General features: G+C 46.1%; 1 protein-coding gene and 2 long non-coding RNA genes across 5 annotated transcripts in view; 1 reads left to right on the top strand and 2 right to left on the bottom strand.

Annotated features, from left to right (window-relative positions):
- LOC310643838 overlaps positions 1-4,033 on the bottom strand; it is a 4,457-nt gene extending 424 nt beyond the window's left edge. Inside the window, exons 1-4 of one of the 2 annotated variants that reach the window (XR_014493170.1) lie at positions 3,692-4,033; positions 2,589-2,727; positions 1,607-2,005; positions 1-1,453 (exon numbers count right to left, since the gene is read on the bottom strand). The exon at positions 1-1,453 is cut by the window's left edge and continues 424 nt beyond it. This is a non-coding gene — a long non-coding RNA (uncharacterized lncRNA). Of the gene's footprint in view, positions 2,006-2,588; positions 2,728-3,691 lie in introns of both variants that reach the window. The other variant, XR_014493171.1, reaches the window with a different exon arrangement.
- Positions 4,034-9,005: 4,972 nt separating this feature from the next.
- Positions 9,006-11,393, top strand: LOC310643836 (uncharacterized protein). Its single transcript, XM_083368434.1, has 2 exons — positions 9,006-9,500; positions 11,075-11,393. Exons 1-2 carry the CDS (start codon positions 9,172-9,174, stop codon positions 11,310-11,312), a joined length of 567 nt encoding a protein of 188 aa, XP_083224560.1. The 5' UTR covers positions 9,006-9,171; the 3' UTR covers positions 11,313-11,393.
- On the bottom strand, positions 11,336-13,769 carry LOC310643839. 2 transcript variants are annotated; one of them, XR_014493172.1, is made up of 3 exons: positions 13,507-13,769; positions 12,188-12,272; positions 11,336-11,566 (listed from the first exon to the last, which is right to left on the bottom strand). It is a non-coding gene; the product is annotated as an uncharacterized lncRNA (long non-coding RNA). The 2 variants fall into 2 exon arrangements; XR_014493173.1 differs by having other exon boundaries at positions 13,511-13,769.
- Between the last annotated feature and the right edge of the window lie 1,152 nt (positions 13,770-14,921).

The following is a 14,921-nucleotide window of genomic DNA, read 5'->3' as shown; positions in this document are numbered from 1 at the left end:
CGGCTGACGCGTAGAATGGTGACGCCTTGGTTGACGCTCTGCGCTTTTTGGGGCCTCTTCTCGGTGTCGCGATCTTAGGCGAAAGACCTCCCGCGGACTCTATGTTAATGGTGTGGGACGGAAAACGGTGCCCTCCTGTGGTCAAACGGGGTATTGCTGCCGCCGAAACAAAAATCCTTTTTAATGGCGTTTTAACTTCTCCTTTTTATTAATGCTTTATTATTACATATAAATATTAACGCCTCATTATTAATATTAATGTTAAAACGGAACCCGTTTGCTGCAACGCAGGCGCAGAAGAACAAATCCTTCTTCAGAAGCCTTAAAGCGAATTAAGCCCTACGTTGGCCTGTTAATATTAATAATTTGAATAATATATAATGATTTAAAAATGCCGTTAAAAAGGTTTTTCATTTTTTTAATGTATTTATTTTTTGACGGAAGGATTCGTAAAGTTATCTTGCTATGCAAAAAACGTTTTGTTGCGTCCTTGTTAATTTCCCAGGAAATTACTGGTTAACGATATGGGAAATAGCGGATACTAGCAGAATTGCTAAATTTTGAGAAGCGTGGACCTGATCGATAATTGGGATGGAAACGCTGGGGAGCTTACGTAAAACGGGAAGTTGAAGTAAGGTTTCTTTTTAAAAGGAAGGCTTCCTAACGCGTCTTCGTTTAGAATGGTAGATTTGTGACGTTTGACTATTTTAAATTATTCCGGTTGTGTGTGCATTCTTACACATGTGGGAATGCAAATTCAGACTGACCCTTCCGCACGCAAGCAATTGTCTTTTTCTGAAAATTCCCCGCTTATCTTATCTTTAGAATATGAATAAATTAATTTTAATGCTTGGCCGTTGCAGAATGCAGACAAATGCGTCTTCGCCCGATATTGGTTTGTTGTTGCCTTTTCTCCAGATCCTCACCTTTAGGCTTTAATTATATCGATAAAATAAAAATTAAAGTACTCCTGGTTTGATTTTTCAACCTAATTATTTAATGTTATTTTGACTCCTATATATTATACAAAATAAGATTTGGAATGAAACGTCATATTTTACCTTCTTAAGATATATGTATGTGCTATGTAGGCTTACTTTCCACAAATGTACTTTTCTCATTAAAAATGCTTTTTTTGTTCCCTAGCGATATGTTCCGTGTTTAATATTTTCAAATGGTTTCTTTGTATGTTTGAGTCGTCCGAGTCGTGGTTATCCCAAAGATAACCACGGAATCCCGTTCATTTCTGAAGATGTTTCGCCTCTCATCTGAAAACCCGCTTCGCCTCTGATTAGATAGTGGGGAATGGAAGGATTTATATTCCATGCGGACGGCTGGTCCTTTTAGAGTCTCTTCAGATCTTTCCACCGACTCGGTTTCCACAAAGACCAAACCCCATCCTCTCACGCTGGCTCCACAGACTTATTTCTCCATCTACAGCTGCAGCACATGACTATACATATAACAATATTTTTTTTCTCGGTAAATACTAAAACTTTACTTCTCATCAGCTTTCACATAGATTTACAGAGAAGGCAGGAGATGAAAGCAGCAAAAAATGGGTTGAGGAAAGCAGAGCAGATCAAAGCGGAACAAAAGAACCCACCTGCTTGGAGACGAAAAGGCACAGCTGCAGCAAGTCTGCATCCCAGGAGGCAGAAGGGCTTGGCCTCCAGGGCGCAAGGCGAGGAGGCCTGCCCAGCAGTAGCGAGGGCGGCAGCTTGCCTGAACGAACAGGTTTCACGCATTGACCCGAGTGGGAATTTGTGGTTTCCTGAATCGGCCGCACCGGCCTGGTGTACGCCTCATGTTAAGCCGAGACTGAATGCTGGGGCTACCGTGATCTAGGAAGCCCCTGAAGTCTTCTGTGGATGGTCTGTGGAAGGCTGGTTGAACGAACCTTCCCAAGGCCAACCACGTTGGCGAGGACATGACCGATCGGGCAATAGATGTTTTCCTTCCTCTCTAGGCCGTGTGGGTGAAGCGACTCCTCTTCTACTCCTGTCTGTTAAGAGAAGTGAATTATGAGATCATCTCGTTTAAATTTTTTGCTTGTGGATTGGAAAGGCAAACTGAGACACCAGAGCCTCAAACTGAGACTGCGGGTGAAAAAAGTCCACTTGGGGAGAATATAGAGTTGCTTAAAAGCTTACAATTTATTTATTGTTTTGTTTTCTTTTTAGCAAAACATCTTTCCTCTTTCTTCCTTCTCGTAGAGGATGGGCTTCCCTGTGACTCACAAGGCTCTCTGTGACTACAGAGCAGCCCTCTGGCTAACTGCTCCCGGACTGCTTTTCAGTCAATAAGGGTCTCTGTGGATATTCTGCTACTAACTAGCATAGACAAAATCTGGCAGAGCGTAACAACATTGTGGCAGTATTTTAAAAGGCAAATGTTTGATTTTAAAGAAAGTATCGGCAGGGGCCTGGAAAGTTTGTTACTCCCTCTGTGAAAAACGCAGATGCCACATTATATCTCAAGAACAAAATAGATCGTTACAGCATTGGCAGAGCCAGAAGCGATGGAGAGTGCTGCTGAGAAGATCAGAGTGGACCGTAGGCACCTAACACAAAACACCGGCTCCTTACCTCTAAACTCCAACCTCTCGCTGTCCCCCGTGGCCGAAAGGATAGGGTGGTCACCTTGGTGTTTAATATTCCAAGGGGCAGGCTGATCAAAGGTCTTCGCAGAAGGGCTCCATGCCTGCATCAACTGAGCGGCCTAGTTCTAGAAAGTGGGAGCAACAAGTGTTACACAGACTGCTTTTTGCCCAAGAAAGGGCTAAAGACAAATGCAAAACAGCTACTGAAGTTGCCCCTATGCTCGGAAAAACAGTGCTGACTCAATAGGACCCAAAATACTATCAGAAACACCCTGGGTTTTCTTATGCCACCTGCTTGCTGCGAAGCTACCTGCCTGTCTCGTGTCCTCCTTTCTGTTTTGGATTCTGCTGCTAAGAGGGCCCTGGCGGTCATTTCTGACTCCCACCCACCCCCGGCCAGAAAGTAAAGCATCGGCCCCTAGGAAAGGGCCTTCTCTGCATACCTACCGGACTCTGTGACAGGACCCTGGAGAGCGGCTCTTAACTGAGTTTCCACATGAAACTTAACCTGATGCTTAATTTGAACTAATTTCAGTGGCATAATTTTGCTCCGATTTTCATTTTATGATGTGAAATGTGATGATGTGCTTCAACCTAAAAACCTAGAACTAAGGAGAAACTTCCTGACAGTTAGAACAATTAACCAGTGGAACAACCTGCCTCCAGAAGTGGTGAATGCTCAAAATCTGGATGTTTTTAAGAAGAGACTGGGCAGCCATTTATCTAAAATGGTATAGGGTTTCCTGAGCATGGGGGTGGACTAGATGACCACCAGGGTGCCTTCAAACTCTGTGGTTCTGTAAGTTCTGCCTAAGCAGGGGATTGGACTAGATGACCTCCAAGGTCCCTTCCAATTATTATTATTATTATTATTATTATTATTATTATTATTATTATTATTATTATTATTATTATTATTATTATTATTATTATTATGAAACGTACGTACGTACAATCTCCTTAAAGAAATAGCAGGGCAGGTCAAGCAAACTATTCTTGAATGAAAACATCTTCGTTTGGTGGACGGGGGTCAGCGGGGTACACTTTTAAGAGGAACCTATTAAGACCTTATACAGAGAAGTGCCATACCGCTCGTTCTTCTACATCCGGGAGTGGGGCACTGGGAAAACACCATCAAACGGCTGCCTTGCTTGACAGCCTTCGAGGAGACCCCCAAGACGGGACGGAACGCCATTCCGGACCCGGACGCCAAAACACCTTGAGTGCTGGTCCCGGCTCTAAAAAGGAGCTCCGCGATCTTTGCAGCACAACAGAAGGCGCGGCTGAGCTAACAGGAAGTCCGCCATGGCGAGAAAGTCGCAGCGAAAGGAAGTTGGCCGGGAAGACTAAAAGGAACGGACAGGAAGTCGGCCATTTCAAGGTCTTTGTAAAAGGGGACGCTCTGCGCTTTGTGGCTTCGCTTCTCGGTGTACCGATCCTAGGCAAAAGGCCTACGACGGCCTCAATATTAATGCTATGGGCGCGAAACCGTGCCCTCCTGTGGTCAAACCCGGTATTGCGGCCGTCGAAAGAAATAAACCTTTTAAATGGCATTTTAAATCTACGGTCTAACGTTGATCAGACGTGAAGTCCGCCAGGCCCAGAAAGTCGCCGCGAAAGGAAGTTGGAGGATGACTAAGAAGAATGGACAGGAAAACGGCCATCGTGGAAAGGACAGGAAGCCCACCATGACGATGTCTCTCTCTGAAAGGAAGTTAGGGGAATGATCAAAAAGAAATGACCGGAAGTCAGCCGTCATGGAAGGGACCTATTTCAAAAGTCCTGGGGGACGGCCGATATCGACGGACAGGAAGTCAGCCGGCCCGAGGTCTATCAGAGATTACACGGGAGGAACGAGACGGCGCACATGCGCAGAAGGCCGACGGGAGCGGCTCATCCTTTTCGAGGAAGTATAGAGCGGCAACGCTTTGGCTGGCGCTCTGCGCTTTGCTACTTCGCTTCTCGGTGTTTCCAACCTAGGCAAAAGGCCTACGGGGGCGCAAAAGCGTGCCCTCCTGTGGTCAAACCGGGAATTGCGGCCGCCGAAACAGAAACCTTTTTTAATGGCATTTAAGGTTATTTTTCTCTCTCATTATTAGTAATAACCTACTAATATGAATAGGGCGACGGGTGGCCCTATTTTGCGACACAGGCGCAGAATAAGATGGCCTAATATTAATAAGGTTTTATTAATCTTAAAACGCCATTTGGGTGGTGGCTGCTACACCGGATTGGACCACAGGAGGGCACTGTTTTGCCTCCGTTCGCGACAGCTGAATGGAGGCCTTCGATAAGGCCTACGATGGCCTCCATGCTAATGATATAGGATGGAAAGGTGGTTTTTCAAAGGCCCTGGGATTTCATCGGACAGGAAGCCCACCGTGCCGAAGTCTCGCTCTGAAAGGAAGTTAGGGGAATGATCAAAAACGGAAGCACCGGAAGGCAGCCGTGATAGAAAGGTACTGGGGGAATGCCGATATCGACGGACAGGAAGTCCGCCGGCCCGAGGTCTCTCAGAGATTACACGGGAGGAACGAGACGGTGCACATGCGCAGAAGGCCGACGGGAGCGGCTCGTCCTTTTCGGAGGAGGGTAGAGCGGCGACGCTTTTGCTGACGCTCTGCGCTTTGGGGCTTCGCTTCTCGGTGTCCCGATCCTAGGCAAAAGGCCTACGGGGGCATCGATACTAATGCGATGGGACGGAAAAGCGTGCCCTCCTGTGGTCAAACCGGGTATTGCGGCCGCCAAAAAGAAATACACCTTTTAAATAGGATTTTAAGGTTATTATTCGCCATCTTTATTATTAACGCCTTATTAATGTTAATATTGATAATAATGCATTATTGATATTAATAGGGTGACAGATGGCTGAGACACAGGCACAGAATTAAATAGTATTAATAAGGTTCTGTTAATAAAGAATAATAATCTTACAATGCCATTTAAAAGATTTATTCCTTTTGGTGGCTGCCGTACCCGCTTGGACCAACGGAGAATACGGTTTTCTGTCCCCTAGAGATAGCACTGAGGCCATCTAAAAGGCGTACTACGATGCCCACGATTGCTAATGCTATGGGACGGGAGACTGTCAAACCATATATTGCAGCAGCCACCAAAAGAAAGAAACCTTTTAAAGGCTTTTGAAGCAGGATTCCTTCTTCTGTGCCTGTTCTGTACTCCTTGCAGGACTGAAAATAGTGCCGTCCTGTGTTCCAGTCACAATTAATAAAACTTTTTAATGACATTTTGCCGTTATTTTTCTGTATCTTTATTATTAACAACTTATTATTAATAGGGCAACGGGAGGTCCGTTTGCTGCAACACAGGCACAGAAGGAGTCCTGCTTCAAAAGCCTTAAACCAAGTTAAGGAGGACTACGATGCCCTATTAATATTAGTAAGGTTTAAATAATAAGGAATAACTTTAAAATGCCATTTAAAAGATTTATTTCTTTTGGTGGCTGCCAAAAGAATCTCAGAAGATTTAAGAATAGGGTAATTGTGCATCTCTTGGACTGAGCTACGACCTGAAACCTATACTGATGCTTAATTTGAACTAATTTCAGTGGCCTAATGTTGCTCTGATTTTCACTTGATTTAAAAACAAAAGTACTGCTGTTGCAGGCAGGCACCGTTACAGTTATGCTTCTGTATTTTTTTATTTTAAAAGTGTGGACAGCAATTAAGCCTGATGATTTGCAAAATTTGATTTAGAGTTATGTTTATTCCTAGAGTGTAGCACGCTAAGGTTTAAGATGTAATCTATGTTTATAGTTATTTCTAATTTTACATTTGTTATCTAGGCAGCTTTTGTTTCTTCTACCGTCAAAGTTCTTCACAAAAAACACTAACATTGTAATCTATAAACATTAATGCCATTGAAATCTGTCTTAAAATTACACAAGAGGATTGTTCAGAAATCAAAAGTTCGCCAAAGGACATGCGTTCTTATCTTGTCTCTAAATGCCTGCAAACTGGGGCCCGCAAACACCATCCGAAGATTCTGCTGCACGGCCTGGCAGGCACGCCAGAAAGGGCCCTTCCCGGTAGACTGCCAAGCTCTGCTCCTGGGAAGGCCCTTGGAAAGGTCCCTCCTGCTATTTCCCACCAAAACTGCAATATTGAGAGTGGTGGCCATCGCAACCTCCCACCGTGTTTCCCGCTGTCTCTTGCTCCCAACTCGGGTCCCAACCTTACTCAATTTCCATCCCCAACTCTTTAAAAGGAAAAGCCTTAACCTTGCTGAAACGGCAAAAAAGAAAAAAAAATCCTCAAGGACAACTTATCTGTTTTCCTGAGTTCCTTCTTAACAGCCACAGCAGGGCAGGTCACCCATTGGGGGAGGCTCTAGGCTGCAAATCCAGGGAACGTAACCTTCTTTCTCCACTGCCTTTCGGCCTGCAGGCCTTTGTAGGACTGGCCTCTTACCCTTCCTCCTGGTCCACAGGACTGCTACCTCAGTCGCTGCAGCTGTGATTGGGGAAGTTAGCAAAATTGCAAGCTGGACTCTGCAAAGACCCAAGTCTCCTGTTGCCCCCAGAGACCTGCTTTTCCTTTCTTTTACCTCTGGGCGGTGGGCGGGCTTCCCCCCACCCTGCAACCTGGAGAGGAAAGGGAAGAATCTCCTGCGCTTCCTAACCCTGACTTGCTTTGCACAAAGTTCTACAAAGTTAGATGGATGGCAAACAAATCAATAAATTCCATGAGTTCCAACTTCTCTCCCCAATTTTATCCATACTTTCAATGATAAACCTTTAAGGCACCAATATGTTATATACATTTTCAAAATAAATTATATTTATTTTTATATCAATTTATATTTATCATTTCTTAATAAAAAGTACACAATTTATTTCAATTAGAAATTTAATATTCAATGTACATTAATATAGATATCTCAAAGGGATATCCTTTAGAAACATCAAATATAAACATAAACACCCAGATGCAAACAAAGTCTTTACTAAAAGACAACATGGGTTTGTCAAAAACAGATCGTGCCAGACAAATCTTACTGCATTCTTTGACCAAGTGACAAAATTAGTGGACCAGAGGAATGCTGTGGATATAATTTACCTGGACTTCAGTAAGGCATTTGATAAGATAGAAAAAGGTGGGTTAGACAGCATCACCACCAGATGGATTCGTAGCTGGCTGATCCACCGTACTCAGTGTGTGCTCCTCAAATGAACCGCATCGACATAGAAGGAAGTGTGTAGTGGGGTGCTCCTAAACCCCTAACCCCAACCCCTAACCCCCGAAACCCCAACCCTCTCTACCTTGAGCCTGGTGGGAATCGAACCTGCACTAATTGCAGGCAGCTAGTATTACTTAAGCAGACATTAGCCCACTGCTCCACCAAGGCTCCCTGTTAAGTTGGGAGGGAATGGTGTTACTTCAGGAGCCAATAGCCCGCCCCTCCACCAAAGGTCCTTTTGAAGCTGGGAGGGAATGATTAAGAAGCATGGACCAAAAGGGCCCCGGGGACTGCAAATTTGAGCGCACAGGAAGTCTGCAATGCTGACAACGGAAGTTAGTGGGTATGATAAAAAAGAACGGACCGAAAGGCCCTGGGAGATTACAAATATAAAGGGACAGGAAGTCCGCCGTGATGGGAAAGCTAGGGGGATGATAAAGAAGAACGGACCAAAATGCCCTGGGGGGACTGCAAATGTACACGGACAGAAAGTCCGCCATAGACCTGGGGGATTAAAATTTCAACGGACGGAAAGTCCGCAATGATGGGAACGGAAGTTGGGGAGTTATTAAGAACGGACCGGAGGTCGGCCGTGATGGAAAAGTAGTTTTTCAAACGCCCGAGAAGACGGTAAGTTTACACGGACAGGAAGTCCGCCGAGATAGGAACGAAAATTAGGAGGGTGATTAAGAAGGACCTCAATAGGCACTGGGGGACTGCAAATTTGAACTGACGAGAAGTCCGCCGTGCTGAGAACGGAAGTTAGGAGGATGATAAAAAAGAACGGACCAAAAGGTCCTGAGGGACTACAAATTTGAACGGACAGGAAGTTTGCCGTAATGGGAAAGGAAGTTATGGGGGATGATAAAGAAGAACGGACCAAAATGCCCTAGGGGACTGCAAATGTGAAAGGACGGGAAGTCCCTCTTGCCGGGAACGGAAGTTAGGATCATAAAGAAGAACGGACATGTAGGCCCCGGGGGACTCCAAATTTGAACGGACAGGAAGTTCGCCGTAATAGGAAAGGAAGTTAGGGGGGATGATAAAGAAGAACGGACCAAAATGCCCTAGGGGAATGCAAATGTGAAAGGACGGGAAGTCCCTCTTGCCGGGAACGGAAGTTAGGATCATAAAGAAGAACGGACATGTAGGCCCCGGGGGACTCCAAATTTGAACGGACAGGAAGTTCGCCGTAATGGGAAAGGAAGTTAGGGGGGATGATAAAGAAGAACGGACCAAAATGCCCTAGGGGAATGCAAATGTGAAAGGACGGGAAGTCCCTCTTGCCGGGAACGGAAGTTAGGATCATAAAGAAGAACGGACATGTAGGCCCTGGGGGACTCCAAATTTGAACGGACAGGAAGTCGTCCGTGATGGAAAGGTCCTTTTTCAAAGACCTGGAGGACGGCCGATATCGAAGGACGGAAAGTGCGTCGGGCCGAGAAGGTCTCTCGGAGATTACTCGTGAAGAACGTGCGCGGAACGACGACGGAAGCGGCTCGTCCCTTTTGGAGGAGCGTAGAACGGCGACGCTTTGGCTGACGCTCTGCGCATTTGGGGCTTCGCTTCTCGGTGTCCCGATCTTCGGCGAAAGACCTACGGCGGCCTCGATGTTAATGGTGTGGGACGGAAAACGGTGCCCTCCTGTGGTCAAACAGGGTATTGCTGCCGCCGAAACAATCCTTTTTCGTGGCGCTTCAACGTAATTTTTCTCTTTTTTATTGCTTTATTATTAAATATGAATATTATGAACGACTTATTATTAATATAAATGTTAAAAGCGGATCTCCGCTCCTTCCGGCGCGGGTTAAAGACCCACCTATTTGAACAAGCTAGCCTGGCCTGATGGGGAGTTAATTTGGGTTTTAAATATTTGTATATTTTATTGTTTTATCTTGGGCATTAATTTAATTCTATTTTAACTTTTGTAGTTTTGTATTTTTATTATATGCCCTGTTCACCGCCCTGAGTCCTTCGGGAGAAGGGCGGTATAAAAATTTAATAAACTAAACTAAACTAAACTAAAAGGGAAGCCCGTTTGCTGCGACGCAGGCGCGGAAGAACGAATCCTTCTTCGGAAGCCTTAAAGCGAATTAAGGCCTACGTTGGCATGTTAATATTGATAATTTTAATAATATAGAATGATTTAAAAATGCCGTTAAAAAGGTTTATTTTTAATTTTTTTAATGTATTTATTTTTTGAGGGAAGGATTCCCAAAGTTATCTTGCTGTGCTGTGTAAAAAGCATTTTCTTGCGTCCTTCTTAATTTCCCAGGAAATTATTTATTTATTTATTGATGGGATTTATATCCCGCCCTATCTCCCGAAGGACTCAGGGCGGCTAACAACAAAACATAGAATAAGTACAGAAATTAAGATAAAAATAAAATTAAAATCATCACGCTGGGGAGCTAACGTAAAACGGGACGTTGAAGTAAGGTTTCTTTTTAAAAGGAAGGCTTCCTAACGCGTCGACGTTTAGAATGGAAGATTTGTGAACGTTTGACTATTTTAAATTATTCCGGTTGTATGTGTGTCCGTACACGTGTGGGAACGCAAGTTCAGACCGACCCTTCCGCACGCAAGCAGTTATGTCTTTTTCTGAAAATTCCCTGCTTACCTTATATTTACAATATGAATAAATTAATGCTTGGCCGTTGCGGAATGCAGACAAATGCGTCTTCGCCTCCTATTGGTTTCTTGTTCCGTTTTGTCCAGATCCTCGCCTTTAGGCTTTAATTATATCCATAAAATAGAAATTAAAGTACTCCTGGTTGGATTTTTCAACCTAATTGTTTAATGTTATTTGGACTCCTATATATTATACTAAATAGAATTTGGAATGAGACGTCACGTTTTACCCTTTGTACTTTTCTCCTTAAAAACGATTAAATTGTTCCCTAGCGATATGTTCCGTGTTTAATATTTTCAAATGGTTTCTTTCTCTGTTTGAGTCGTCCCGAGTAGTGGTTATTCCAAAGATCCTTTTTCCGGATGCCACCGGAATCCCGTTCCTTTTTGAACATGTTTCGCCTCTCGTCTGAAAACCCGCCTCGGCTCTGACTAGATAGTGGGGAATGGAAGGATTTATATTCGTTGCAGACAGCTGGTCCTTTTAGAGTCTCTTCGGATCCTTCCGCTGACTCGGTTACCGCAAAGACCGAACCCCGTCCTCTCACGCTGGCTCCACAGACTTATTTCTCCGTCTACAGCACGTGACTATACGTATAACAATATTTTTTTCTTGGTAAATACTAAAACTTTGTTTCTCATCAGCTTTCACGTAGATTTACAGAGAAGGCAGGAGACGAAAGCAGCAAAAAATGGGTTGAGGAAAGCCGAGCAGATAGAAGCGGAGCAAAAGAACCCACCTGCTAGGAGACGAAAAGGCACGGCTGCAGCAAGTTTGCATCCCAGGAGGTGGAAGGTTTGGCCTCCGGGGCGCGGGCGAGGCGGCCTGCTCGGCGGTAACGAGGGCGGCAGCTTGCCTGAACGAACGGGGTTCACGCGTTGATCCGAGTGCGAATTTGTGGTTTCCTGAATCGGCTGCGCCGGCCTGGTGTATGTCTCGTGTTAAGCTGAGACGGAATGCTGGGGCTACCGTGATCTAGGAAGCCCCTGAAGTTTTCCGTGGATGGTCTGTCGAAGGCTGAGTGAACGAACCTTCCCGAGGCCAACCGCGTTGGTGAGGACAGGACCGATCGGGCGGTAGATCTTTTCCTTCCTCTCTAGGCAGTGTGGGTGAAGGGACTCCTCTTCTACTCCTGTCTGTTAAGAGAAGTGAAATAGGAGATCGTTTTGTGTAAAGCTTTTGCTTAAGTGGATTGGAAAGGCAAACTGAGACACCAGAGCCTCAGACTGAGAGTGCAGGTGAAAAAAGTCCCCTTGGAGAGAATATAGAGTTGCTTAAAAGCTTACTTTTTTTGTTTTCTTTTTAGAAAAAATCTTTCCTCTTTCTTCCTTCTGATAGATGGGCTTCCCTGTGGCTCACGAGGCGCTCTGCGACTACAGAGCGGACCTCTGCCTAACTGTTCCCGGACTGCTTTTCAGTCGATACGACTCTCTGTGGATGTTCTGCTACTAACTAGCATAGACAAAATCTGGCAGAGCGTAACAACATTGTGGCACTATTTTAAAAGGCAAATGTTTTATTTTAAAGAAATTATCGGCAGGGGGCCTGGAAAGTTTGTTACTCGTGAAAAAGGCAGATGCCACATTATATCTCAACAACAAAACAGATAGTTACAGCATTGGCAGAGCCAGAAGCTATGGAGAACGCTGCCGAGAAGATTGGAGCGGACCGTAGGCACCTAACACAAAACACCGGCTCCTGACCTATTAACTCCAAGCTCTCGCTGTCCCCCGTGGCCCGAAGGATAGGGTGGTCACCTTGGTGTTTCGCTTTCCAAGGGGCAAACTGAAGAAACGTCTTCGCAGAAGGGCTCCAGGCCTGCATCCGTCGAGCGGCCTAGTTCTAGAAAGTGGGAGAAATGAGTGGTATGCAGACTGCTTCTTGCCCAAAAGAGGGCTAAAGACAGATGCAAAACAGCTACTGAAGTTGCCCCTATGCTCGGAAAAACAGTACTGACTCAAAAGGACCCAAAATACTATCGGAACCGCCCTGGATTTCTTATGCCACCTGCTTGCTGCAAAGCTACCCGCTTGGCTGTCTCATCTCTTCCTTTTTGTTTTGGATTCTACTGCTAAGTGGGCCCTGGAGGTTGTTTCTGACTCCCACCCACCCCCGGCCAGAAAGTAAAGCGTCGGGCCCCTAGGAAAGGGCCTTCTCTGCACAGCTACCGGACTCTGCGACGGGACCCTGGAGAGTGGCTCTTTGCCCGAATTTCAGAAGATTTAAGACTAGGGCAATCGTGCTTCTCGTTAACTGAGTTTCCGCCTGAAACTTATCCTGATGCTTAATTTGAACTAATTTCAGTAGCATAATATTCCTCCGATTTTCACTTGATGATGTGAAATGTGATGATGTGCCTCACCCCAAAACCTAGAACTAAGGAGAAACTTTCTGACAGTTAGAACAATTAACCTGTGGAAAAACCTGCCTCCAGAAGTGGTGAATGCTCCAACACTAGAAATTTTTAAGAAAAGACTGGGCAGCCGTTTGTCTGAAATGGTATAGGGCAGACAGGCACGAGGGCCGAATCCTGCCCACGAACTGGTTTCGTGTGGCACGCGAAGCCATCCTGGAAACAGTGAGGGAATGGCCCCCGCTGCCTTGGCCCCAGCCCAGAGACCCTCCTTCTGCCAGAGACCCTCAGATCTGTCCCGCTCCTGCCTGGGCCCCCGTTGGCACCCTTGATGTGAACGCTGTAGAGCTGGCCGTGCCCACCCAGTAGGCCGTATGCACTCTAGCCACGCCCACCCAGTAGGCTATGCCCATCATGGCCACGCCTGCCCGACCCCCTGAGGGCAACCGTGATACTGATGCGGCCCTCGATGAAATTGAGTTTGACACCCCGGGTATAGGGCTGCCTGACTGAGCACGGGGGTGGACTAGATGACCTCCAGGGTACCTTCCAAGTTTCTGGTTTTGTAAGGTCTCTTGCTTGAGCGGGAGTTGGACTAGATGGCTTCCATGGTCCCTTCCAACTCTGTGATTCTGTAAGTTCTCCCTAAGCAGGGGATTGGACTAGATGACCTCCAAAGTACCTTACCATTTTATTATTATTATTAAAAAGAAACGTACGTACGTACAATATCCTTAAAGAAATAGCAGGGCAGGTCAAGCAAAACTATTCTTGAATGAAAACATCTTGGTTTGGTGGACGGGGGTGAGCGGGGTACGCTTTTAAGACGAACTTATTAAGACCTTATACAGAGAAGCGCCATAACGCTCGTTGTTCTACACCCGGGAGTCGGGCGCTGGGAAAACACCGTTAAACGGCTGCCTTGCTTCATAGCCTTCGAGGAGACCCCCAAGACGGGGACGGAACCCCGTTCCGGACCCGGTCGCCCAAAACCTTGAGCGCCGGCCCCGGCTCTAAAAAGGAGCTCCGCGATCTTTGCAGCACAACAGAATGAGCGGCTGACCTAACAGGAAGTCCGCCGTAGCGAGAAAGTCGCTGCGAAAAAAAGTTGACAGGGAAGACTAAAAGGGACGGACAGGAAGTCGGCCGTTTCGGCGTCTCTGTGAATGGGGACGCTCTGCGCTTTGTGGCTTCGCTTCTCGGTGTCCCGATCCTAGGCAAAAGGCCTACGACGACCTCATTCTTAATGCTACGGGGCGCGAAACCGTGACCTCTCGTGGTCAAATCCGGTATTGCGGCCGCCGAAAAAAATAAACCTTTTTAATGGCAGTTTAAATCTACGGTCTAACTTGTTGATCGGACGTGAAGTCCGCCGGGCCCAGAAGGTCGCCGCGAAAAGAAGTTGGAGGACGACTATGAAGGATGGACCGGAAAACGGCCATCGTGGAAAGATCGTTTTTCAAAGGCCCTGGGGGGGAGGGCAGCGAATTTGCTAGGACAGGAAGTCCGCCGGGCCGAGAAGGTCTCTCACGCTCTGAAAGGAAGTTAGGGGAATGATCAAAAAGAAAGGACTGGAAGTCAGCCTTGATGAAAAGGTCCTAGTACAAAAGTCCTGGGGGACGGCCGATAGGAACGGACAGGAAGTCCGCCGGGCCCAGAAGGGCTCTCGGAGATTACACGGGAAGAACGAGACGGCGGACGTGCGCAGAAGGCCGACGGGAGCGGCTCTTCCCTTTCGGGGAACCGTAGAGTGACGAGGCTTTGGCTGACGCTCTGGGCTTTCGGGCTTCGCTTCTCGGTGTCCCGATCCTAGGCAAAAGGCCTACGGGGGCATCGATACTAATGCGATGGCACGGAAAAGCGCGCCCTCCTGTGGTCAAAGCCGGTATTGCGGCCGCCAAAAAGAAATACACCTTTTAAATGGGATTGTAAGGTTATTATTCTCCATCTTTATTCTTAACGCCTTATTAATGTTAATATTAACACATTATTGATATTAATAGGGAGACAGATGGCCATTTTCCTGAGACACAGGTGCAGAATTAAATGGCCTCGTATTAATAAGGTTTCATTAATAAAGAATAATAATCTTAAAATGCCATTTAAAAGATTTATTTCAGTGGTTGCCTTACCTGCTT

The sequence above is a fragment of the Vipera ursinii genome, assembly GCF_947247035.1.
Source record: "Vipera ursinii genome assembly, chromosome: 8".
NCBI lineage: Eukaryota > Metazoa > Chordata > Lepidosauria > Squamata > Viperidae > Vipera > Vipera ursinii.
The sequence above is the reverse complement of the archived record's forward strand: the minus strand, read 5'-3'. Positions and strand labels throughout refer to the sequence as shown.

Excerpts from the sequence above, each read along its gene's own strand:
- LOC310643836 (XM_083368434.1), top strand. The coding sequence starts at position 9,172 with ATGGAAAGGTCCTTTTTCAAAGACCTGGAGGACGGCCGATATCGAAGG. Across the intron at positions 9,501-11,074 it reads CTTTTTCGTGGCGCTTCAAC|CTTTCACGTAGATTTACAGA; the intron begins GTAATTTTTCTC and ends GTTTCTCATCAG.